Below are 27,658 nucleotides of genomic sequence, written 5' to 3'. Positions count from 1 at the left end.
ATATCTCATATCTAAATCTTTAATTTTCAAAAGAAACTAGAAACTATTTATTAAAATTATTTGCAGACCTCAAATAACCCCAAAATTGTTAGACCAGTATAGTGCAATAATATTGGTATGTTTATCATTACTGTAATTATTACTGTACTGTAAATATGAGATGTAATGTAGAATTTGAAGATCAGTTCAGAGAAGAGCACAGGCCTAGAAGTAATTAGTGACACGTACAGACTCATTATGCTACTGCAGATGCAAGCTGAAAGACAAGAAAGCCAGTTTTAAACTGGTTTTGCGCATACTGGTATAACAAAGTCTAGAATAAGAAAGGATTTCATAACAGGGTGTGGTACAGTAAATTACACTAGTCATGTAGAGAATCCAAATGTACTTATTCTTAAAAAATAATAATGATCTGCATGAACACTGAAAATAGCTCTTGCCACTGATTTTGTAATACTACTGCCACAAAATACAATACCAAGAGCATTTCAAACTAATGCACAAAGGTAATTTCTCCTCTCATTCAGTATTCTCTGGTTAATACATTTGTTGTGAAACCTTATTATCTGAAATGTTCTAATTTATTATTTATTTTATAGGTTCCTCAGTGTATAAAAAGTGGATATTATTTGTATTATACTATGATATTAGTATAATGATTATTATTAACACATTAAGTTAATTTAATTTTAACATGATATTTACTTTTGATGTCTTTTGTTGTTATAATTACCAGCATATGACAAGCAGAATACAATTGAAAAACTCCCAATCAAACTCTCTAAATTTCACCAACAAGTGCTTACAACATGGAGACTAATTTATAAACACAACTTCTGCCCACATAGTTTTCTTTTTTGGAATAATACCAATGTCTTGTATAGAAATAAGTCACTATTATTTTATAACTTTTGTTAAGAACTAAAATTGGAAAAATGTGCGTAATACATTGGCATGTATTTCTACCCTCTCCTCTGTTTTTTATTTTCTTTTTCTTTTTATTAAATTTCTTTTTTTCATTTATTCTATTCTTTTTAAGAAATGTAAAGTGATTTTGTTGTATAAGAAAACTTCTTGTTAATAATAAAAAAGAAAAGCTGAACCCCCCAAATAAACCTCTGATCACTTCTCGTTTGATTAGTACAGTCTGAAGCGACGAGGCTCTGCATTTCCTCAACCGAGACGCACCAGCCAGACAGAACCAGTCGATCGCAGAGGCCTCCCCACTGTCTCCCCCCTCTTTGTGTTTATATATGTTTTTTAAAATCTTTTTTGAGGGAAACTGTCAAGCCCTATCCCAAAGAGCAGGGACCAAAGAGCAAAAATAATGTACGCGTTCGTGCGTTTCTTGGAGGACGATATGTGCTACGCGTTACCTGTGTCAGACGTGAAAGATTTCCAGCCTGTGCACAAAAGAGATTTTGATGATCAGAAGGTGTATGTGGTGCTGAGAGGCGCAGGCCAGCCTGCCAAAGCACACATCCTCGCCCTGGCAGGTGAGTTCTGCTCTTCTCTTTATGTTATATACAATGATAACCTTTATGCATAACTGTATCATTCGTGACGGTGGTGTTTAATGTTTAACAGATCCTATGAAATGTCAGGCAACTTTGTCAATTTTATTTTTCCTTTTTTTCCGGTGCATTAAAATATGCGAAGCATCATAATCATGACATGATATGAAAAGTTATCACATAAAATGTCATTTAATTTTCACGTGAGCTACACGAACATGCGTTATGAGAAGATTTAACGATAAAATCTGCGATGTTTTGATATGATCAATACATGCAGACGGAGAAAGTGTCAAATTTGTGTTTTTAGCTTGCCGTGTTAGCGGAGGTTGTTTTAGACAAACTTGTCTATGTTTACTTTTGACAAGCACGACAGTCTGATTCTAAACTAACGACACTGCCTGTCGAATAAGCAATGACAAGTTGAAACGAAAATAAGAGGGTTTTAAAAGGAGGCTCAAGATGCTAAGCGGTTGTTAGCTTGCTGCTAACGTTTCCTTCATTTGTCGGCAGTGCACAGAAGCTGAACAGCTACTAAATACATCAAATTATATCCCTGACAGCATGTCTAAACTGCTAACGATACGAAGAAGTAAATATGATAATCAGAAAGTCATGTATTGTAATGTTTGTTGTGTTTGTATTAAGCAGCTAGGTTACTCTCATCCTATTAGCTAGCAAGATGAAGGTTATTTTCTGTCGCCTTTATTTTTTACGCCCTTCATTTTGTTTGAAACCTTCCGTCAGCATGGTGTACTGTTAAATTATAACCAGCATATCTTGCTATAAGTATTGCAGTATACGTGGTTTAAATCAAAGTTGGTGGCAGATCTGTTATCATGTGACACTTCCTCCTTTAGTTGGGGGAAAAAGAAAAAAAAAGAAAAACTGGCCACTTTCACTGCTGCCACTCTTCAATCAGGACCGTTTAGATACATTACTAATCTACATGTGTGGCTTAACCTGCTCTTACAACCCTGATCTCGTTAGGGACAGAAGTCTGGAGTTCAGTACAGCTTTTAAATCAGTTTGCATGAACTTAAGTAGTCTGCAATCTGTTGCGGCCGACCTTGAGGCTCATGTGCCACACCTGGCCAATGTAAAACTTTTAATACATTGTTAACACTGTAGATCTTAGAATGATGACTGAGGGCATTTTCCACTTGGCATGATAAGAGGTTAGATAGGCACATTTATATGGTCCGTCTTCTTCAAGCGGCCTTGGTGGCTTGCCACTGCATCAGATGCTGACAGCTGTGACGACCCCGGCTGTCAAAAGCATATTGATGCTGCACCGTCAACGTCGCTTTGCAAAGTTAAACGCTCCATTAATAGTTTATTGCAACAATAGCTAGTCATCTATGTCATTACAAGGTTACTGGGAAACTTCTCCACCACACTCGTAAAATGTTTCTCTTGCTGTTTTGTCCTTGTTTTAACCGTATCATCATTTCTGAGTTGAAATATGATTTGCACTTCTGACGCATTGTGTTTTTTTTTATTCTAGAAAGCATTGAGGAATTTGAGCACAGTATTATGCAAAAGAAGATGAAAATACCCAAGATGTCGAACAGGAACACAGTGGAGAATCATTTTGGCGAGGAGAGAATGCCCCTTAGACATAAAAAGGTCTGTATACCCGTTTTTTTAAGAGGGGTTTTGAGATTTGGAGGACCCGTAAGACGTTTGAAAGCTTCTTGGATTTGTAGATGGGGAACATGTGGGCAGATAAGGAATGGCTCAACGGGGATTTTCTACTGATATTAAGAGTGTACTTTATATTCTGCAAACAAAATAGGAAGAAAAAAATACTAGAGCATGTTTTGGTACTTATGGAATTTGTCCTGACATTTCAAGCCTGTTTTGTTTAATCCCACAGTTTTAGTAAGATACTAGAAAGGCCAAGTGTTGTTGTGTATTTTTAGGTTTGGCACTTCTTAAATGCGCAATCCGTAAAGTTTATGAGCAAGTTTTGTGTTCTTGCAGTTCACACCATAATTACTACTTAGGCTGTTTACACTGATAAGTTTTAGGTTTTTAAACGGCATTTCAGAATGAAAATAATCCGCATCCACACTGGCATTTCACCTAGTGTTTCTGAACAGCTGTCTGTCCACACCATATGCAGAAAACGCAAGTCACATGACCACACACATGTAATTTCTATTCATCTTGTTGTCTATATCTAACGACATATTCCCCGACTTAGGTCTTTTGAATGTATTATTGTTCTCAGGTAACGTGTTTTGTATGAGCACAAAGTTAAGTTAATATCTTAACCGCGTACACTGATTCTGCACATTTGACTGTTTGTGTTGTCAGAAAGCGTAATTGTAGCAAAACTTAAGCATTTTAGATCTAAAATGTACTAGTGTAAACGAGGACTTAGTCTGAGCTTGGTGTTTAATAAGGTTAGTCTATAAATTTATTTCTGTAGAATCTTTTACAGTTAAGCTTTGTTATCAGTAGGGCCAGACAGAGTCTGTGGACATTTTTTGCTATTTCTGCTGAGAATTTAGTAAAAAATCTGCTGATTTTTGGGTAATCATTTTGGGAGTATTGTAACTATAAACCTTATATTTAAATTTAAAATAATACATTTTTAACTTGCATTTAATGTGTACAATGCAAACCCAATTAGATCCACTTATGTGGTAAACAAAGCAAGTCTCTCATGTAATATACCTACTTAAAGACAGAAAATATTACTGTAAAAAATTTGATGTAAGTAAATTATATAAACATTTTTCTATTAGTCAATAATATTGCTGAAATTAATAATAAAAACACTGAATTAATATAAATTTACATGTTTACACAAGTAAATAAATATACTCAATGATGGGCTAAAAACTGCGGATTGCTGCCCATACAGATTCTGTGTGGGTCTAGTTATCACTGGTATCATTTTAATAATTTAAAGGTAGCTTGGGAGTATGTAGGTATTGTATATTGTATGTTTATTGGTTCTGTTGAATGGCTATCGAGCAATCTCAAGGTTGACCTTTCTACAGAGTTTTCTTGCAACTGTGCTCTGAAAAGGAAGTAGCGTCAGATGTTGTGTTCATAGATTCATAACCATGTGAATGCAAGCATATAAGTAGCATTTTGTGTACTAAAGGTTACTTCTGGTAACCTTTGCTCTATAAAAACATACATAGCAGGAACATATTTTATCTAAACATGTCCTCATTACATAATTTTAAGAATGCAAACTATCATGGTTTTTAGGGACAGTTGTAGAAACTATTTGGTTTTTTTTAATATAGTTTGCTAAAAAATAGTGAGTTTCTGAACCTATATTAAAAATAGCAAGGGTGCATGTTTATTTAAGTTATACCATACTTGCATACATCATTATTTTTCAGTGTCTGCCATAAACAAGTTATTCTGTGGTTTTGAGTTGGCTTTTGAGTCCAGTATAGATAAATGCCCCATTCAAGAATTTGTAAAAACTGCCTTGCATTCATTCTTTTTTTCAGTTCTTGCATTCCATGGGAATCTAACTCATATCTGTGCCCTACTGTTTGAGCTACTGGCTTTTTGATAAAGTTGTGGAGAGTCATGTGTCCATGCATTCATCATTGGGATATCACAGTATTCATTTTTATTAAATGCTCTTTGTAGACTGGAAGTTCTGCTAAAAAAAATCAGTTACAGTTTTCTTAAGGGGAAAAAAGTCTAAACTATTGCTCTACAGGGCGCCCTGTTACTTGCATATTACTATGTAATGTTAAAGGCTAGACTTCACAACTGAGCCCAAACTATTGCATTTATTTGCTGTTTGTTTTTAGCTTTCACAATTAAAAAAAATAAATAAATGCACATTGACGTGACGTCTAAATCAAATAATACAATTCTGTCTACGTAGTTATTTAAAAATATATATATTTACTTTGTGGCTTTCTTTCAAAACAGTTTTGTTTGAGTGTACATTAATTTGCTAAGACATTACTGATAGATTATGTGATATATCAGTGCTTCCCACACATAGACTTTACTTGGATGGGCTGACCAGGTATATTAACGGCTGCCCAAGTATATTTGGTGACATTTGTGTTTTTTTTTTTATTTATATCATCCTTTTACACTTTTTGTATTCACCCAATAGCCAAACATTCGCGATCGATTAACCAGTGAAAAATCTCCTCTTGCCCTACACGTTTCCTACTTCTTGTTGTGTGTGCACAAGAATTGTCAATCTCACGTGCTCTGCAGAGACCCACAGAGACTTGCCTTTTGGGGACTTAAAAATGCATCTGTCTGGCGTTTCTAAATCTCTGCTTTTTGTTTTGCTTTCTAAGCCGTGGCCTTTTTTTTTCTTGGCCTGATTTACTTTCGCCTATTGACTTTTTCAATGTAGATTGTCAAAGCAGCTTAACATAGAAGTTCTAGTGAACTGAAACTGTCAGTCCAGTTTTCAGAGTTGAAGTTCAGTTTAGTTCAGTTCAGTGTGGTTTCAATTTCACTGCTAAAAGTCCAAACACTGAAGAGCAAATCCATTGATGCGCAGCTCTACAAGTCCCAAACCAAGCAAGCCAGTGGCTACAGTGGTGAGGAACAAACTTCACCAATTGTATATATAGCTAGATGTTTCAAAGCAGGTTCCACACATGCGCTATGAACAACAGCTCTTTTTGGTCTGGGCACATGTTTTTGTACCTTACTGTATTGTGTGTACTAGAATAACAACTTGAATCTGAAGGAAAACTCCAAATGCCCAAAATGAAGAGTAAACAATTCTTGCACTGTATGTTGTGTGGTATTTGCACTGCTCAATAAGTTGAATCTTGTGGTGCAGGTCCAGTCACAGGAGCATCAGCGGGCCACTTCAAACTCCTCAAAGAGCCTGGCTGCGGTTGTGGCTCGACTGGAGAGGAACGCAGTCAACTCATGCACAGAGGGAGAGGAGCTGGACAGACTCACAACAGAGGAAGAGGAAGAGCAGGACGAGGCCGTGGTTCCTCGTGTCCTGTACGAAGAACTGGTGCACAGCTACAGGCAGCAGGAAGAGGAAATGAGACGTCTGCAGCAGGAACTGGAGCGCACACGCAGACAGCTGCTGCAGCAGGCCAAGAAGCTGAAAGAGTACGGCAGTCTGCTGACAGAAGTCAAGGAGCTGCGCGATTTCAATAGACGCCTGCAGGATGTCCTGCTCATGAGGCTCGGCAGCGGTGAGATTTGCATGAATCGTACTTACTAGGGGATGTCATGCTAGAATTTCATAGTTCCTAGAACTGTTAGTGAAAGTTGAAATCATTTTAGATATAAAAACTCCTTTTGGTGGGCCTGAATTAGCTTCTGCTTCACAGTAGTGCCCCTTACCTAGGATAAATTCAAATGAGTTGCAGAATATTTAGTTTTTCTTTAAGTGTTATTATGCATATCTGAAAAAATAAGGCTGTTTTTGATTTGCTTCTAACACTGATTCTCTTTGATTGTATGATGGCTTCAAACTTGGCTCCTGCGATCTAAATTGAAAGTTATAAGCATCTATAACCCCACCCCGCATCAACCCCTTAAATTTGATTATCATTCAGCATATCAAGTACTTAATTAATATTTAGCGTATCAAGTAATTAATGTCATGTAATTATGTTATTAACCTAATTACACGCATCAATATTATGCTGGGAAATTCCACAAATGAAGGGGATTGCTCCGATTGACTTTACTAAATATGTATTTAAAGTTTTATAGTACCGTATTTAATTGTATAAGTCAATGGCTTTCAACCTGCAGGATGTCTCTAATGGAGTGTTCGGGTTTCATACAAACTACATAAACATGTAACAATGGGCTCTCTGCACAGCTATCGTTTTTAGCCAATGATAAACTTCTGGTGAAAAGTTTACGTGACTCTTTTTATTTTAATTCGGGTTATTTTACAGCATCCGTGTTGTAATGTAATTAAAAAACAATCAGTTAAGTAGACTTAAGCTTTTATTTAGTTGTTCAAGCATTAAACGAGATGAAAGACCATACTGTGTAAACGCTAGCACTGTCATTAGCAGCAGGCTAGCTCAGAAACTCTATTAAAAATACTGGAGTAAAATAAATTAACATGATGTGGTAAAACTAAATTTAATGCTGTGCTTCTTGTCCAGTCTGAGACCCGCTTTATATTGTATATCTATCAGGCAGTAAAGATCTTTGATTTTTAAAGAAATCAGATCTTAAGCGTGGCAGTTTTTGTAATGACAAGACAGTTTACCGATTTGGATAGGGCTGGCTGAATTAAAACTTTATCAATTTAAGAAGATTAAAAATAAAACTCAAGTAAACAATGACATTTTTTATAAGTTAAATGTTTGAATAAAAGAAAAAAATAAACAAAAACTGGTATAAAACAATTGTATTAAAATACATTTCAATGATATAAATGTAAAAAATGCAAATATGTAAGAACATTGATTAAATCCAAATTGAAACAAATAAATACAAATAATAATAAACTGGGAAAATTGTTAAATAAAAAAGTGCAAGTAAACAAATAAATAAATAAATAAATAAATACTGTATGAGGGCTGCACGATATTGAAAAAATCTGGCATTGCAATATTGTTTTTTTTTTGCGATTTTTACAAGTTTCAATATGAATCAATTTCACTAGATAACTTAAATAGCTCTGTTTAGGAAAAAAAATGCTTATTTTAGATTGATTGGGCTGATTTTGTAAGGGAAAAATATATAATCGAACAAAAAAAAAAGTCTGTGAAAAAAAAAATGAACTGTGCTTCATGGTTTTCCGCAGAGTGGAACAGTCTTCAGGTACAGAAATTGAATAATAAAATGTAAAATAATACTATTTTGTCTTCATAATAATTTTTTTTATTAAGATTATATATATATTAATATAATTAAGAATATATATACTTTATTAATGTTACAAATGTACCTTTTTGTGCCTGAATGTTTTAAACTCTCCTGAAATGCCTTTAAAACACATGCAAATTAGAAACGCTCAGTTTGGTTATCAGTCATTCGGTTTTTAGTTATAGTTATACTTCAAAATATTGATAGTAGCCCTATATTGTACTATAAATAATAAAACATTATTAGTAACCACCTAAAAAACGTTGGACCCATTTACCAAACCAAAAAAACAATATTGATACCTTTTAAATATTTAAAGAATGACATCAGGATCACATTATTTGGGGGTTGTCTTAGAGCTCCTTGTCTAACAGCTGCAGTCCACAGAAATCCATTTTGCACGGACATGCTTTTGTGCCCCATATACCGTTTCTTAATTATTTCTCCATTTTAGTAGATGTTCAAGAGAGACTCTCTTCAGTCGTTATGTTTACTGTTTTCAGTACAGCTAATTGCACATAATTAGTATGCTAAATTGACAATCCTAAATTTGTACCACCAACAGTACGTTTCCTACATAACACTAAGCTGCAAGGACTGATGGACACTCAAAATAAGAGTGTACAGACTATATGCTTAAAAAGGACAGGGTGTCCAGAGCACTGAGGCCAGTGTCCCGGCCAGCTGCTGTGTGTGAGAGAGTGCGCTGGTGGAGCAGGCTGAAGATTAGACCGGCCAGGGTCCTTTAGGGTCAGACGTGCAGTGCACTGACCAATATTAAATCTCAACAGATACATTAGAGCTTAGTGCGGCCTGCCACCAAGCCAGCTTACCGAGCTAAAATGACCCGGTTGTCTTTAAGGCACGGGAGAGCCATGTTTCAGGCAGCGCTCCAGTAGGAGTGGACCAGGACTTACCGCAGCCCGCACTGGACTGCATTCAAAACACTGTCATTAGAGAGCAGCGGCCGTCTGTCTTCAACTCTTTCTCAGGATTGCACTCATCCTTTCTCTTGTTAAATTGTGCTTTACTCATGTTTTGCTTTGCTGTATGCAGAGCCGATGCATGACAATGGCACACAGACAATCAAACCAGAGGTGGTGGAGCCCATCAGTGAGCCACAGGAAGCATGTCAGGAGGAAGCAAACACAAGCTCCACCCACTCACCGTCCCCGAGAACCGTCTACACCTTCAATGATGGAAAAGTACGTACTCATCTGTGTTGCTTTTTAATGGTAACACTCATAATTCACAAAGCTCACTACCACTTACAAGTTTGGGGTCAGTAGGATAATGCATATAGACCCTTTACACAAGACTGTTATGCACAAGACTTGTTTAACACGAAGTCCGCAAGTCCTTACTCTTGAAAGGACTTGCGTATGTATTGTATCATCTTTGCATCAAATGACAAAAAACGAATTACTGCTTATGCGAGGTAATATCTATGAACAGGGTAGTAATTTTGACGTTGTTCTCTCTTCTGGCTGCCATCTCACACATTTTTTTTTATTTTTTCTGAAAGTCTTGATAACACTATTATTGAGTTTTTCTTTTAGTATTTGAGCAAATACGATTGTAAATAATTTAATTGTTGTACTCATTCACTGCGCTTTAAGTTTAGTCAACTATGACTACTTTTGCTACTGAGAAACCGAGAAATGTGAAAAGGGTCTATTAAGCATTAAGGTTGGGTTGATAGACGATGCCATCATTCATCGCCAATGACCGATAGACATCACCATGCTGAGCCGGCATCGTGATCATCTCCCCCTCCCTTGTCGCACCAGCAACGCGCTCGTGAAAAAAAAACACACGGCCCCATATACACTAATATGTCTTAGATTTAAAATGGCATTTTAGAACAAAAGCGATCCACGTCCACTGCCGTTTCACCTAGCAAGTCCTCCTTCCACACTATACCGCTGAAAATACACATCATGTGACCATACACGCACACAAACACTCTACATCAGGCGCTGAAGTATAGACTATGCGCACGTCTGACTCTGAGCTCCAGCAGTCACCCCAGAGAACAGTGCACATCGGACCCTTTATCGAGGATGTACCACTGGATCGCGTCTCACTATAGTTGTTACACGTGATATTTAATTAATCTTGTCTTTATCTGACGACTTTTCTGTCATTTGAATCTATCAGGTAACTTATCACAGCGTCAGTACGCTGCTTCAATCTTTCACTTTTCACGCGTGTAGCAAGTTTGTCGATGGCATTATAATGACACAGATCACTGCCTATTCATGGCAGAGTCCCGCGGAAAAGTGATTGACTAATTTGATTGATTAATTTGTGTGTAACTTATCTTTATTTATGATTTGGTTATGGGTTAAACAAAGACCATGCGGGTCAGGTAGTTGAAACGGTAGGCTACAAATAATTAATGCGTGATTAATTAATTTATTATTCATAAATTATTAATTCACCACTGCCTACAACAATGATGCCATTGCTATGTTTCACATTGGTCATCATACGATGCCAAATTGGTCAACATCACCCAACCCATTCAAGCATTTAATGTGTGTGTGTGTATGTGTGTATGTTGTGGAAGAATTTTATTTCAAATAAATTAACCAAAACAGACTATAATAGCAATTGTTGTAATTAAATGTAGAATATGGTTTTTAATTTTCTTTAAGTCTTAACATCTTTTTAATGAATTACGGCCTTAAAAAGTTCTAAAATCTGATGTCTTAAATTCATAAGATAAATTAAAAAAAATATGTAAGTTTAAAGAGAAGTGCAAGCATAATTTCATCAGTAAGGATGTAAAGATACTAAAGTGGATAAATAAAGTGTAATCCTACAATATGAAAGATAATTGCTTTTACTTTTGAATTATTATTGTTTATTATTATAAAGTATATATAAACTCTTGTAGTTATGTAAGTCTAGAGAGAACACAAAAGCATTGTCATAGAGGTATGAAAATGGGTCTAATCAGAGGGTAAAGTTATTTCCACATTCAAGTTGTTGAATCAGAGCTATTCAAGCATATCTTAACGTATCTTACATAAAATTTAATTAAAGTCAGATGATTTTGTTTTTATTATTAGTTTAAAATGTTGCTATAAATACAACTCTTCATGTGTTCCTTAGTTGTACTATACATAGTTCTCAACACATTGCTCTATGGGTTTCTCTATGTTTCTTTTTTATATTTATATATTTTTTTGTTGGCCTTAATGTTGCCATCATCCTGGTGTAAATGTTTTTTTTTAAAAAGTAGACTAATTTCCAAAGAATAGTGTGGCATAAATAAATAGAAAATTTAAGAAATAATAATTATTATAACTGTTTTGACTCGCGATTCAACAAGTACAACCTTTGTGAGCAAAAAGGACCTTCAAAAACTCTTTAAAAGATTTAAAAAAAAGAAAACCTTGCCATTTCACGCTTTGGGAAAGTAGTAAAGTGTGTGTATTTACTATAACTTAAAACTCAATGCCTTTATTGAATGGTTAGTTGAAATGTCAATTTAATCAATCCGTCCAGTATAATGGAAGACGCTTATTGTTGATATTTACTTTTGTTACCGCATCCATGCATGATCTATGGCTATTATGAAAGAAAAAAGGCTCGACTTGACTCATTAGTTCATGCAGACCGCATTCCAGACGCCCTTGTAAGCTGTTGTACAAACAAGACAATTCAGTGATTTCGCTGATGGTCCTCGTGTTAGTGCGACTCAGTGTTTGCAGCGGTTTGGTTTGTATAATTGACTAGCGAAATCCCTTCCACAACCTTCCCCCCCGTCAGTCTCAAAGGGCCTTTTAACCAGAACGCTTGCTGTGATTTTGAGCCCTGTTAGCAGACATCGGGTCCGCGTTTTGCGTTCCTCCGCCTGCCTCGCATGACAGGGGGGAATTTGTGTTACATGCTGAAAGGGTTCTCAGTTCAAGCGTGAAGAACAAAAGCAAATTAGGCCCTTACACATACGCGCACATATCCGGCATTAATTATTTGTACCACAGGAATTGCTCAGAGTGACAGGTAGCCGTAGAAAAGCAAATCTCGTCTAAGTTAATAGCAGTGAAAAGCTTGTCTGCTGGACCAGGGCCTAAAGCACATTAGTTGCATTGGGGAAAAGCCCCTGGATTGAAGCCTGAAGACTGCTCAGGGTGACAAAGCAGAAGGCACATTACCTCAGCTGTTACTCACCAGCTGCCCATCAATCCACCTGATGGCTTGTTGGGCCGTGTTCTCCACGGTGTGGCTTAAAAGTCAACACTCGGCTCTGGCATCTGTCAAAACGCATTACCGCATTTAACGAACCCGGACACCTCTCTGAATTTATGTGCGGTGCGTCATTTGCATGTGGTCATCGGATCCTGGATCTCCAGGTGGAGGAAGTTTGTGGAGGTCCTAAAGTCATTGTTTACTCTACAAAAATTGGTCCCAAAAAAAAAAAATCATTCCTTAATGAGCTTTGTTATGCCTTACTCAAGAGCAATAATTAGCTGATGAAATACTTTAGAGCAGCGTAAAACTTGGCTTACACATATTTGGAAAGGTCATGAAGTGAATATATTTACAGTTAAAGTCCGTATTATTAGCCCCTCTGAATTTTTACCCCCCCCCCCCCTTTATTTTTACCCCAATTTCTTTTTAAAGGAGAAAAGATTTTTTTTTCTACACATTTCTAAACATAATAGTTTTATAACTCATTTCTAATAACTAGATTTTAGATTTTAAATATTCTCCTAAACACGGGGGCTGATAATTCAGGGAGGCTGATAAATCTCACTTCAACTGTATATATACACACACACAAATATTTCAGTCAGTTATTTTGCAAATAACAAATTGAAACAACTAGATAATGTTTATGGATGCATGTTTTTATGCCCAAAGTTGTGCCTGCATATTAAATTTTCTATGAAACTATTGGAGCTTATTTTTTGTTTATGGACTACAATTAAAGGACTGTAATTGGGCTTCTGAATTAAAAAAAAAAAAAGAAATAAATAAGGTGCTTTAAAGATTTTTCTGCCTTGCTTGTTTAACAATAAAATAACAAATTAGGTATAACAACTAGGGATGCAATAATTAACCGATTTCACTAATAACCACGCTTTAATTCGTCGTGGTTATTTTCCTCATTAAACCTTCTCAACACTGTTTCTGCTCGAAACAAAACTGCTGCGACCAAATAAAGTTATGCTAACTGTGCGCTAGTGTAAAGTCCAGATCTTGTATGCTGATTTTAACTATGGCTTGGCTATTAACTAAGGGCCGCTTACATATCCCGTCTTTTGCGAGTGCAGTTTCGTTATTTCCAATGGAGGCACGTTTGTTGTGTCGTATTGGTGACGTATGGAATACTGTTTCTGGGTCCAAGTCACTACTCATTTGAATTGGGAAAATATTCATCTATTTAGTCATATCACACATTAAAGTGAATTTTATAAAACATCATAGTGAACACATCGGTCTCTGGACTTGCTGCATTACAAATAACAAAATTTGGACAATTTATAAAAAAAATATCACTTTCCGGTCATCAGATATTAGGCATGGATATATACATTGCGATCGTGATTTTTGAAAGTATTACATCGCTTTGTAAACGTTTATCATTACCATTTGATGAGTCTCCCTGTACAGTTTTATAGAGCACTTGAACTTGGAAGCCACTTCGTGTGACGTCACACTTAACAAGCAGATTGGCAGCAACGTGCTCACACTTTCCAGGTGTACCTAGTTGAAAGAATTCTGCGAGCGCACTGCAAGTCACGTGACACTGAACTGACCTTTCAGCTTTTTACTTTGTATGGAATATACACATTTCTACTCCAAAGAGAAAAAAAATAAAAAATTCTGTGGCATAGTTGATCAAAAGTGCCTTTCAGACAGTGGTTCAGCTGTTTGTTTGTTTTTTGTTCAATGTTCAATTTGTTCTCTTTATACGGGAAATACATTGCTAATATTTTAGACATTAGACAAAGAAAATTATTTATTTATTTATCTATCTATTCATAGTTCTGTCATTTATTTTCAGTGTAAAATTGTTACTTAAAAATAAGTGAAAAAAGTTTTTGCATTTAAAGTCCAAAGAGAAATGGACCATTTTTTATTTATTTTTTAATTATTATTTTGTGATAAATCAATACTGAGCCACAATAAATAACACTTTAAAATATAAGTATTTTTCATGAGATTTGTCTTAAGTAGTTGTAATTTTTTGAAATTATTAAATACATAATAATCATGATAACCATGATTATTCCTCAGACTATAATCGTACAACCGAAATCTTTAATCAATGCATCCCTAATAACAACAATTACATATTAACATTAGAAACCCTATAAATATATTATGTTAAATGCAGGATTTTATTACTTTATCAAATGTGTTTTTTAACACAGGGTCAGCTAGGTTTATTTAAACATGCTGAGCACAACTGTACAACATGCAATACATTCTGAATCGTAATTACATGTCGAATGCTGCATTTCATCTTCCAAAAACAGACTTGTTTAATTCATTGTGAGAGGAAAGCTGCCATTTCTGACACACACTTTGGGGACTAGACCACATGGCACTGAAGTGCCGGAACGTAAAAGCAAAATCTTGTCTGTGACAGTGTGTGTATGCTGCATATTTGAAGAGCGTGTCTTTTCAGGTGCACTTGGGCGGAGGGATTTGGGTGGATGAGGAGAAATGGCACCAGCTACAACGGACACAGGGAGACTCCAAATTCACCAAAAACCTGGCGGTGATGATCTGGGGCACTGAAACCCTGAAGAACCGCAGCGTGACTGGTGTCGCTACAAAGAAGAAGAAAGATGCCCTGCCCAAACCACCGCTCTCACCAAGCAAGCTCAAAATTGTCAGAGGTAAATGCTTTGAAAGATTTATTTGTAGCTAAAATGGCATTAACAGGATAGTTCACCCAAAAACAAAAATGTACTCACTTTTTACTAACCCTTATGGGATTCTGAAACTTAAAGGAACACACCACTTTGTTTTTTCTCCACTAGAGCTAAACAGTAGTTTTAACATTTTGAAATCTATTTAGCCGATCTCCTCATGTGGTGGGAGCACTTTCAGCTTAGCTTAGCATAGGTAATTGAATCAGATTAGAATGTTAACATCTTGAAAAAAAATGACTAAAAAATTAACTTTTTAATTTAAAATTTTTTTTTATATAGTTTGAATCTTCTGTTGTTAGGTAGCATACTAGGACCGAATGGAAGTTTGATGATTTTCGGACACAGCTTAATATCATTGTGCCTGATACAGCTATGGTACGGTGATCAAGTTCCTTTTTATTATTAGGAGAGTATTGTTCCTAGCCACATCAGCCTAGAAAATGCCCATAGATATTTACACTAGATATCGCATACGGACCCTGAGCATGCGTCATTAGTGCCGCCACATTTGTACAGTGCTCCCACTACAAATGTCTTTCAACCTCACTAGTCTAGACTTAAGCCAATTTGAAGATGCTGGACTTTAGCGATGTATACGGGTGTAATAACGAGGAAACAAAGCACAAAGGCAGAACATTTTATTGGTAAGACTTCATTTTTTTACGCTTTGTTTCTATGTTAACAAACTTTTGTGCTAAACAAGTATTGATGGCAGTACAGTCTCTCACTGCACTGGCCATGAGGCAAAGTAGCAACCAACTTGGACTTAAAACTAGGCTTATGCTAGTTTTGTTGAATAAAATCAGCAAACATTCATTTATTTTCTTTTCGTCTTAGTCCCTTTATTAATCAGGGGTCGCCACAGCAGAATGAACCGCCAACTTATCCAGCATATGTTTTACACAGCGGATGCTCTTCCAGCTGCAACCCATCACTGGGAAACACCCATAGACACTCATTCACACACATACATTACGGACAATTTTAGCTTACCCAATTTACCTGTACCGCATGTCTTTGGACTGTGGGGAAAACCTAAGCAGCCGTAGAAAACCCTCGCGAACACAGGGAGAACATGCAAACTCCACACAAAAATGGCAACTCACCCTGAAGAGGCTCGAACCAGTGACCTTTTTGCTGTGAGGCGACAGCACTACCTGCAGTGCCAACCGCGCCGCCCAAAATCAGCAAACAATGTAAATAAAATATGACAACAAGATGCTGCGCTGCCAGAAACTTGTATTATTGTTGGCTAAGTGAACGAGTCGTTCATAACGAAGATTCATTCACAAACGAATCGCTCCCTCCATTAGAATTAAAAGGACATAGATTAGAGCAGATTTAACAGGAAGGGAAGATAACACATTTTCATGCACACAAACACACGATCTTTGTCGGCAATGCCTGTGCGATCACTTATCCATCAATGTAGAAAAGTACTGTAAAGTGCTCATTTTCATAATTTAAATAAATATATTTGTATATTAACCATCGGGAAAACTCCTGATCATAGATATATGTGTATATATCTGTGGCTCTGGATGGCCAGTGCTCCACTACACCTTGGTCCCACATTTTAAAAGAACGGTAGCACTGTACTAAAATGGCGGCTCTATTAATGCATTCATTCTAATAGACAACAATAGCGTAGGTGACATCTAGTGTATATATCTATGGAAAATACCAACTTTTCTTTATGTCATGAGTCCCAACCAATATAACTAAAAATAGAATCAAGTTTCAAGTTTGAAAATTCAACATGACAAACAATATTCAGCGATTTTTGAGGGAGATACTAATGGTCTAATTCAAGGCTGTCCAAAGTCAGTTCGGGAGGGCCGGTGTTCTGCATATTTTGGCTCCAACCTCAATTAAACACACCTGATCCAGCTAATCAAGCTATATCTAGGTATACTAGACACTTCCAGGGAGGTGTTTTGAAGGAAGTTGGAGCTAAACTATGCAGGACACCGGCCCTCCAGGACTGAGTTTGGACACCTCTGGTCTAATCTGATTAAAGCTGAAAGTGTTCCCACCAGATCGGTTGAATAGATTCAGAAATAGTAAAACTCAAATGTTTAACTCTGGAGGAGTTGTGCAATGAGAATATTTTCAAAAAAAGCTTATTTTTTCTGTTGAACATTAGAGGGTATTTTAAAGAAGGTCAGTAATCGATAATAATAAAGTACCATAATAGGAAAAATAAAGATTGTGCAAGGCTAACATTATAGTTTAATATAACTAAAGGACTCTCAGTAGATGATGATAGAATTTTCCGTTTTTGGTTAACTATCCTGTTAAAGACTAGGTTTAGATTAGATTACTAGTTTCGCCAATATAAATTGTATCATTTTCAGAATAAATTAAAACCGTCAGTGTTGAAACCTACAATTGTTTGAGTTATTATAAAGCCTTTAAATATTAATATAAAAAATCTATATATTATCATTGAAGGAAACCATCAGCAATCAAATAAAAAATGAAGCGAAAACTGCATTGCTAATTTCATAACAAATATTTAATTCCAGAGTGTCTGTACGACCGCGTTTCTCAAGAGACAGCCGACAGCGCAGAGATCACCCAGCGATTATCCAAAGTGAACAAATACATCTGCGAAAAGATCATGGATATCAACAAATCCATCAAGAACGAGGAACGGCGAGAATCCAAGCTCCTCATCCAGCAGACGGTGAAGATGGAGAACTTTCCGTACGACGGCCTGTAGGGGGTGCTGAAGTTGTCACCATAGCTCATTCTACTCCTCAAGGACTTCTGGTGGAGAAGGTGCACGTAATCACCGGCGCTGCCAATTGAGATTCCCACTGATGCCCTCCCAAGACCTCTCTGTCTTTTACTCTCGCAGCCCCTGTTTTACAGCCTGCCTGACAGTTTTACCTCGCTCCACGCTGCCTTTGCATGCCGGTGTGCATTCTGTGAGTGAATGGGGGTGGGTTTTTGTAAGCTTTGATTGGGAGGGGCGGGCTCGGATGTCATGTGTGATAGACAGGAGCCATCCTTTAAATAGCGTGCGAGAAAAATGTGTTTGGCACATCAGCTTGTGTTCTGTGTCAGAACATGTACTAAAGCGGTAAAGTCTTCTTGTTTCAGGGGAGTGTTTTTGGAGGTGTCATAAATGCTGGCTTAGAGGTGGAGTCTTTAAGGGGGAGGTAGGTCACTTCACAGGGACCATCTGGTAAAGGTACTTAACATAAAGAGTTGCACTTTTAAACAGGGTCACACCCTGCGTCGTCTTAATGAACGATTGATTTAATTAATCAATCTAGGCCTAATTGCTCCCGTTAATTGCTTTCCTGAGATGACTACTGATGGTCCGTTCTCGTTCGTGATGGTTGTTTGGGGTGGAGAGGTCGCATGTAGTCAGTGGTGCTAAACAGTTGTCCTGAAAGATGATTAAGTGATGTTTTTTCTTTAGTTTTTAAGAAATCAGCCACAATTTTTTTTCTCTTATTCTTTTAAAGGTAAATTTGGAGTTTTCATGATCATCCGTATATTATTTGGGCATCATAAAATATTGAATCACGCTTTATTTTGATAGTCCATTTGTTCAATTTAAGTTATATTGCATCTACATGCCAGCTAATTTTTATTAGATCATAAGTAGACTGTTAGATTAGGGTTAGGCTTAGTGTAAGTTGACATGTACTTTCATGTACTGTAAGTTTCTTATAGTCATTTAAATGTCTGTTTAGCAGCAGTATCTACAGATTTTAAGCAGACGGTCTACTAATACTCTATTGGACCATCAAAATAAAGTGTTACTAAATATTGACATTTTAACATATTTGTTTTTTTGGTTTTTTTTTTGACAGCAATAGTTGCAATATAGTTTGCTGAGGGTGTGTTTGCACTGGTACCTGGGGTTGTAACAATACTGGAATTCAGTACCAATCGATACTGAGGGTTTAAAAGCATTCCTTTCCCGCTGACATTTGAGCGCTACTGAGCACGTTCTTGAACGGCGCTGATTTGCCATCGTGTTCATGACTGTGATTGGCCGTGAAGATCATCAGTTTACCAAACTCACCACTGTTTACTGAGTTTAAGTACATATACAGAAACACTGGAGTGTTTCAAAGTCACGTCGATCAGCTGGTTTGTATATAAGCTGACATGATGACAAAATGCTCCAGTGTTCCTCTATCTGTGGTTACATTCAGTAAACAGCCGTGAACTTATGACCTTCACAGTCATTTCTGTTGAGCATGTAAACAACGGCAAATCAGCGCTGTTTAAGAACATGCTCAGTAGCGCTCGATTGTTAGCGGGAAATTGATGTTTTTAAAATTTCAGTATCGATTTCTACTGAATTCCAGTATCGTGCAACCCTACTGGTACCTTGGCTAGTTTAGGCCTCTGTATGAACGGTAGAGATGCACCGATAATAAGTTTCTCAACAAATATCCAAAGCCAGTTATTGAGAGTGATATCTGCCGATGCAGATACTGATAGCTTTGTGAATTTTTTTAAATGAATGACATTCATGACTGTATCACAGAGTGCTATCACTCATGCAGTCATGCTTGAGTCATTTATACTGGAAGCCAGAGGGCGTCCTCACGCAGAGTCTTAACAAGTGAGCCTGGAAAAGTCAATTTATCACATTCCAGCACAACAACAATAAATGCAGCTTTTACTGCAGCTGACATTCAGATATAGTTGCTTGATTGAACATGAAGACAAATACAACATTATGTGGTTTATCTGTGTTTTTCAATGCATCTAGTGTATTTTCATAAAAGGTTACAGTTAATGTTTCACAAAGTAATATATTTTCCATCTCGTTTTGGGATTAGTTGCTTTGATTATAGAAGGAGGTTATTTTAAGTAATAAACTTGTTATATAGTTACTTTGATTATAGAAGGAGGTTATTTTCAATAATATACTTGTTATATAGTTTATTTTGGAGCAAAAACATGGTTTTAAATCTCATAATACATAGTTGATGCTATGTTTAGCTAACAGCTGGCAGCTAGCTCTCTGCAACTCTCACATGGTTGTCCATTGAAGTTGTGCCTGGTCAGTACCTGGGTGGGAGACCACATTTAAAAGCCAGGTTGCTGCAGGAAGTGATGTTAGTGAGGCCAGCAGTGGTCTGTGTGGGTTCTAACGCCCCAGTACAGTGAAGGGAACTCTATACTGCTCAGTGAGCGCTGTCTTTCAGAGGAGGCGTTAAATCGAGATCGTGACTCTTTGTGGTCATTAAAAATCCCAGGATGAAGAGAGTAAAGGTTTAACCCTGGCATCCTGGCTAAAATTTGGCCACTGGTCTCTGCCCATTATGGCATCTTAACCATCCCCATATCGTAATTGGTTTCATCTCCTCTCTATCAATCAGCTGATGTGTGGTCAGGCGCAATATGGCTGCCATCGCGTCATGCAGGTGGATGCTGTATACTGGTGGTGGATGAGGAGATCCCACCAATGTGTTAGTAGTCTAGAGTAGTGCTATATAAATGTAAGGATTTTTTATTGTTATTATTATTAATAGGCTAGGAGGCCATTTTGTTACAATGAGATTTTTTTGACAAGCAAATCCGTGCAATATTGCTGGATATTTTTTTTCGGTGCATCTCTAACAATATATATAATGCCAAAACAGCCAACAGGTGGCAAGTATATTACAGTAATATTAATAATTTATATATTAACATAATTAATATGTTAAATAAAATTTGGTGTCCAAAGAAAATTTTCGATTTATTTTATGAAAAAAACTTTCAGCTCTAAAAAAAACAAGTATTTTAATGCCATATTTAAGCATAGCTGAGTTCTTATTCTTGGAGAATTAAAGACCTAGAGTTGACACCGGTGCAGTAAATAATGGTGTAAAGTTTGAAATAAGATTCTTGTAAACAACAAGAGCACATCCGATTTGATTTGAGTGAGCTTGATGGACTAGCCACGGGACAGGAGTTATTGTATTATCGGGTCTACAGAGATGAAGACCACCTAAGACCTTTTACCAGCCGTAAATTGCACTTGGGACGAAGGGTAAGTGGAAATCAGAGCAGAGCTGCAGGGCCTTTTTCCAGCTGGCAATCATTGGGAACTGTGTTCTCCGTTTTATAGCAAGCTGTGATTGTAATATGAGCTGATATTGCTTTAACTGCACTTTGGTGTGTGTGTTTGTGTGTGAGAGTGTGGAGAGATGCCAGGTGCCGTGTCTGGATGTGGGGGTAAAACTGTCAGCAGTGCCTGGGGGTTACACGTTTGCCTCATCTTTCTGTCCATGCCACCTGTAGAGGGCGCACTCATTAGGGGAGGAAATAAGATATCGTGACAACTTACAACAAGCCATGCCATCCACACTTTAGACCTTTTGTTTCCCCTTGTCGTCTTTAATTTCATCACAAACTGTGTGTGTGTGTGTTTGGCTTGTAACATAAGAAAACAGACACTTTGCAGATTTGGGTTCTTGACTGTGATGCCATATTGCTTACTGTGAATTAACCACAGATCTGCCACGCAAAAGCCTCCTTATTTGTTGTTCATTTAATAGCGGGGACAAATATTCAGTGAATATCTGAAATATTATCTCTCTTTTTTTTTTTTGTAACAATTTGTTGTTTGCATCCAGGCTGCACCTTATTTCACTAAGCTTTTGGTTCAAAACCGAGCAAGACAATGTTGTAGTTCTGTCTTTATCTTTGCTGGTTCATATATAGTTTCTAACCATTTGTACTTTTACAGTGTATATGTGACGTTTCGCTATTAACGTAGATCCTGGGTACTCCCGTGTTTCTCAAGGAAGGCAGGGCTCTTCACCAATGCATCATCTCTAATGACAGAAACCCATATCTTAAATTGTTACTATCGTGGATTTCTTACAGCAGGTATCTCGATGCTTCAAGAACTTCAATTTATGAATTTCACCTCACTGTGAGTCATTTGTTCTGGACTATCATTTCATTTGGAGTCATTTCCGTCGAGAGGCAGCCGTCTCCTGCCTTTCCGTTCCAAGGAATCATTGTCCATCTCTGACAACGTAGCACTTTAATCCTAAAGGAAAAAAAAGAATCCATCAGTGTTGGCTTCTTTTTGATTTACCCAAGCCAATTTATAAAAAGAAGTCAACATAAACATTTAACAATGCTTGCGAAAAGACATTCAGCAGAAAGCATATAAATCAGCTATCAGTTTTCTGTCACTCACTTCAGCAGTCGTTTGTTTCTCATTCTCTCGAGCCTGTGAAAGCGATTCTTTTTTTTTTTTCTTCTTCTTCTTTCTTACAGCAACGTACCTCCAATATGTCAAGGTAATTACGCAAGAGGACAGATTGTAATAAGGTTCTTTTGTTCCACTGAATGTCTTTCTCTTCTTCTTTTTTTTCTGTAGATATTTCCCGTATTGTGTGATAAGTATTGCCACACTTAGTGAATATTTGATGTTCCATAATGAGCGTACGTACTGTGCGGGTATACTGGAAAAAATATGAGAGCTTTAGGGTTGAACGATAGCCAAACTTTATCATCGGTCCATGTGGTCATACTCTTTATGTGGAGTTGAATTGTTGCCTTGAAAAAGACTTCAGCGTTATGTGTTGCTTTTTTTTTTTTTTTTTTCTTTGGCTGTGAGACTGGAATTGGGCGCAGTGGTGTTCAGATCTGAGGAAAATTAAAAATTAACAGTTTCTTCAGTTGCGAGATCAAACCAGTGAATCCCATCAGAGATAGTCAGACTTTTAAATACAATCATGTACAGTATTTATAGGCTAAAAAGCTACAAAACGGAAGCGTTGGCCTGTGTTTCTCTCTTCTGGGAGGTTGTGCTGAGGCTGGTGCCTATGCTTTTCAGTAGCGGTGCTTAGCTTTGACTTGGTCTGTGCCTCTGGAAAATGGCAAGTTCTGTGCAAAGCATGTGAGGGATCAACATATCCTCTTGAGTTGTCCTTGGTATATTTGTCAAGTTGAATGAAATTCATCCGATCTGAATGTGTGTTGGGGGTTTGTACTGTTTTGTTGAAAATAAGCCAAAGTGGAATCTCAAAAATGAAAGTTGCACAAAAATGGCCCCTTCTAAGGTTGTTAATGTTTAAAAAAAACAGGAAAGAAACAGGCGGAATATATTTTTACTGATAAAAAAGTTTTACAAAGTGTTGCTGTTGACATTTATGTTTTTTTTTTTTCATATCGAAAGAGCATTAGATAATAGATGTTTTTTTATGATGCCAAAAAAACAATTGAACGAGTGTTCTTGGGGAGAAAGAAAATAGTATTGCTTCAGTCTGCTTCACTAACCTACATTCTGAGAGATTGTCAATCAAACGCTGAGGACCCGCCTACAGCAATTCCCCAAAACTGCCCAGTATTCCGCTATAGCAAGAGTCGTACTTCTTTCGTAATCACAATAATAAAGGACCATACTCAGTCATTCTTATTTAGCAAACAATATTCTCAGCTCTACTAGTGAATGAAATGTATTTTTGATACAACAACAAGTTCAGGTTATTCTTAGTCTGGAAACAAGTATGTAGAGTCACAGTCCTACCTCATTGTCTCACCGTTCTCGTACCTCATTCAGAGATCTAAATTAGTCTGTGTGGTGTTGATTCATTTCACATTTTGGCTCCGTGGTAATCTTGCAGTGTTTCATGCGTTTTTTTTAATCCCGTTGATGGTGCTACAGCAGGCATGGGTTGTCTAATCTGTGTTACTTACCTCAGATGGTGCTAATTTTCTACTTTTCTGGAGGTCATTCCGCTTCATGTGGTTCATTTTATAGCAGCAGGCGTTTCGGGATAAAGCAAAGCATCAAATAAAATCTTACAGCATGTTGTTCGAAATTCATATTTCAAATAATACATACCTCTTTAACAGATTACCTCACATACTCTGTTCCAAATTAACAGAATATTAAATACCGTGCACGCAGGATCTATTTGTGGCCATATTACTTGTCTATATTGTATAGTAATGCTGGAGTAAGAAACCTGATAATCCAAACCATCTACCTACCTATATATATTACTGGGCAGTTGACTCTCACAGCAATGTGGTCCTCAGCAGTTAATGTGAAAGTCAATCCCACTGTAGAATTACAGTGCAACTAACACGCTAGTCTTACGTTTGCTGGTGTGGTGGTGATGATATCGTGCAGTACGTGAACTGTAGAGGGTTTTCTCAACTTACCAAAGTGGTTCCCTCCCAAAGAAACTCTTTGTTGTTGTCTTTAAGAAATGTTTGAAGACAAAGTCTCTGATTTGCTTTTCAGCTAAACAGTCTCCGAAAAATACGGGTTGAGTGACGCAAATTAGTCCGTCCACCAAAAAACTATCCAAAAATAGAAATCAGTTGAGTGTTTCCGTGACATTTTATATCAATATCGATTCATTTAGAACGTGTGATAATGTGGGAGCTGAAGGACAGTTGTGTTGTTGTTAGCAAACACTTTCCAGTCAAGAAATTGTTCATGATTTTGTGGATTATGTGAAGCTAATAAGGCTTCACGAACAACCTCAAGACCACACGGCGAGTTCGGAAACTGGTCATCTTTTCATTTTACATTTGGTGTCTTTATCATGTCTCCATCATCTCTTCATTCTTGCTGCTGATTAAATATCTAGAAACTTACTTACACATATTAAATAAGTATATATATATATATATGTATTAATCAATATTTTTGGGGAACGATGTTGATGGACGATGTCGGATGAAATAACTGTGAACATGCTTTCTTTCAGGTCTCCGTTTGTTGGATGGTTGTGGGTATTTTCGTTTTATGTGGTCACATGCTGATATTGGTATTGGTTTTGAAAGTGAGTCACTGAAGACTTCTGTCAGCAGGATCGTCCTGCTCGCAAAAAAAAAAAAGTCCCTGTTTGCCATACGCTAGGTCTGCTTTACTTGCACACAGATCAAGCTTAAGCCTGGACTGAAAGGACTCTCAGTGGAGAATTTTTATTCATACTGTGTTTTCAGGCTGAACCTGGCTTAATTTCAGCTAAACTTGGCCTCACTGCTGCTTGTGTCTGACTCCACGGGGACTCAAACCGAGAACAAGTATAGAGAGAGAAAGAGAGAGAGAGACGATGGAAAGCAAAATCAAATGTTCCACATGAACCAGTTGCACTCCTCACCTGTGCACAGCTGGTTCAGTCGGTTAACATCAGTTGTGTGTGTGCGTGTGTGTATGCGCGTGTGTGCTGCAGTCTCAGTACTCTTGTTCAATGTACAGATCAACAGAATAAATTCTGACTTTTATTCTACAAACGATCCCTCTCAGTGTGAACTCTTTTTCTTTTTCAGCAAAAACAAGATTTTCTGTGAATTGGTACCTTAAAACGTGGACATGTTTATAATAAAAAAATATACTTGCCTCAGACATTTGAACACAAGATGGTTTGATAAATGGATATATAGATGATAAATGGATGGGTGCTTTGATGAATGGATAGACATGATAAATGGAGGGATGGTTTAATAAATGGATGTCTACATAAACTTTAAAAAGCAATTGGTTACTCAAAGTGAGTAAACATTTGCAAAACATTTACTCTGTCATCTAATGGCTTAAAAGCAACAGATTTACTCACTTTTAGTCAACTAATCACTTAAAAGCAACAGATTTACTCACTTTTAGTCCTCTAATTGCTTTAAAGCAACAGATTTACTCACTTTTAGTCAACTAATTGCTTTAAAGCAACAGATTTACTCACTTTTAGTCAACTAATCGCATTAAAGCAAAGACAACTAATCATTTTAAAGCAACAGATTTACTCGTTTTTTTTTTTTTAAGAAACATCAAGTAATTGCTTTAAAAGCGAAATATTTGCTCACATTTAGTCAACTAATTACTTAAAAGCAACAGATTCAAAGTTAGTCATTTTAATAATTAGTTGACTTTAAAATGTGATTAAATCTGTTGCTTGTAAAGCAATTAGTTGGCTTATTTCGCTAAATTGACACTAAGTAGTCAACTATTCGCTTAAAAGCAACAGATTTACTCTTAGTCAACTATTCACTTAAAAGCCACAGATTTACTCGCTTAGTCAACTAATCGCTTAAAAGCAGCAGGTTTACTCGCTTTTAGTCAACTAATTACATAAAAGCAAAGGTAACTAATCATTTTAAAGCAACAGATTTACTCACTTTTAGTCCACTTATCACTTAAAAGCAACAGATTTGCTCACTTTTAGTCAACTAATCATTTTAAAGCAATAGATCTCACCTTTAGTCCACGAATCGCTTTTAAGCAACATATTTACTTGTTTTTTTATAGAAACATCAACTATTTGGTTTAAAAGCAATAGATTTACTCACTTTTAGTCAACTAATTGCTTAATCTGTTGCTTCTAAAGCAATTAGTTGACTTATTTGGCAAAATTGACACTAGTAGTCATCTCTTAAAAGCAGCAGATTTGCTCACTTAGTCAACTAATCTCTTAAAAGCAGCAGATTTGCTCACTTTTAGTCAACTAATCTCTGAAAAAGCAGCAGATTTGCTCACTTTTAGTCAACTAATCTCTTAAAAGCACCAGATTCACTCACTTTTAGTCAACTAGTTGCTTAAAAGCAACATATTTACTCTCTTTTTTCAACTAATCGCTTAAAAGCAACAGGTTTACTCACTTTTAGTCAACTAAACGCATAAAAGCAAAAGCAACAGATTTAATCAAAATTAATCGATTAGCAATTAGTTGTCTTCAAAGAAATGTATTAATCTGTTGCTTTTGAAGCGATTAGTTGACTTTTCTTTGTCTAAATTGACACTAAGTAGTCAACTAAACACCTAAATGCAACAGATATACCAGTCTTTTAAAGAAAAGGCATCTAATCACATTAAAAGCAACAGGCTTATTTTTTAATTAGTCAGCTGATCTTTTTATAAGCAACCGATTTACACTAATTAGTCAACTAATCACTTTAAAAGCAATGGGTTTGCCTGCTTTTGAAATTAAATCCAAGTAATAATTTTTAACATAGATATGGATGGATGTAAATGTAGTTATACTGTATATGGATAGATTGACAGACAAACAGATTTCCAGATCGATAGACAGATGGAGGGTTGAATGAATGTCTAACTGGATGAATATGTGCAGGACTAAAGATTTTTGTCTATATTGTGAATGTGTTTGATTTCAGCATTATTCCACTTTAATCACTCTGTGTGTTGCTTAAATGCTGCGTTCGCCACATATATTCTCTGCATGTGCAATTTACACAGTAATTCTTTGAAACTCCAGTGTTAAACACTCTACCCAGCACTGTTTACTGGCTATATATAAAGTGTATAATCTGGATTCTGGAAGATCAGCCGCCCCCATCCTGTGTCCTTGACTTGATTGGACACAGACACACACGTTCACAGGAGGGATGTGATGTTTGTGTTTGATGTGTGGAGTTGAGGTGAGAAATACTGCGAATGGGTTCAGGATTAAAAGCAAGATTGATCTGAGTGTCAAA

At 36.7% G+C, this 27,658-nt stretch overlaps 2 protein-coding genes across 12 annotated transcripts in view; both read left to right on the top strand.

The window, feature by feature from the left end:
* The window catches only part of agbl4 (AGBL carboxypeptidase 4), a 685,205-nt gene that overhangs the window by 471,780 nt on the left and 185,767 nt on the right, over window positions 1-27,658 (top strand). The gene's annotated exons all lie outside the window — the stretch shown is intronic.
* bend5 (BEN domain containing 5) lies at window positions 1,194-18,841 on the top strand. 2 transcript variants are annotated; one of them, XR_012383779.1, is made up of 6 exons: window positions 1,194-1,496; window positions 3,022-3,143; window positions 6,316-6,688; window positions 9,387-9,535; window positions 14,980-15,388; window positions 17,269-17,688. XR_012383779.1 is itself a non-coding variant. In NM_001327767.1 (6 exons), the coding sequence occupies exons 1-6, from the start codon at window positions 1,328-1,330 to the stop codon at window positions 17,952-17,954; spliced, it is 1,224 nt and encodes a 407-aa protein (NP_001314696.1). In that variant the 5' UTR covers window positions 1,197-1,327; the 3' UTR covers window positions 17,955-18,841. The 2 variants fall into 2 exon arrangements, 1 of the variants encoding a protein (NP_001314696.1); NM_001327767.1 differs by lacking the exon at window positions 17,269-17,688 and adding an exon at window positions 17,758-18,841 and having other exon boundaries at window positions 1,197-1,496; window positions 14,980-15,193.

The sequence above is a fragment of the Danio rerio genome, chromosome 8 (genome assembly GCF_049306965.1).
Source record: "Danio rerio strain Tuebingen ecotype United States chromosome 8, GRCz12tu, whole genome shotgun sequence".
Classification (NCBI taxonomy): domain Eukaryota; kingdom Metazoa; phylum Chordata; class Actinopteri; order Cypriniformes; family Danionidae; genus Danio; species Danio rerio.
Note: the sequence above shows the minus strand (reverse complement) of the source record. Positions and strands in the feature narration are given on the sequence as shown.

Coding starts and splice junctions, on each gene's coding strand:
- bend5 (NM_001327767.1), top strand. CDS start 1,328: ATGTACGCGTTCGTGCGTTTCTTGGAGGACGATATGTGCTACGCGTTA. Junction 1,497..3,021: donor ACACATCCTCGCCCTGGCAG/GTGAGTTCTGCT, acceptor TTTTTATTCTAG/AAAGCATTGAGGAATTTGAG. Junction 15,194..17,757: donor CAAGCTCAAAATTGTCAGAG/GTAAATGCTTTG, acceptor ATTTAATTCCAG/AGTGTCTGTACGACCGCGTT.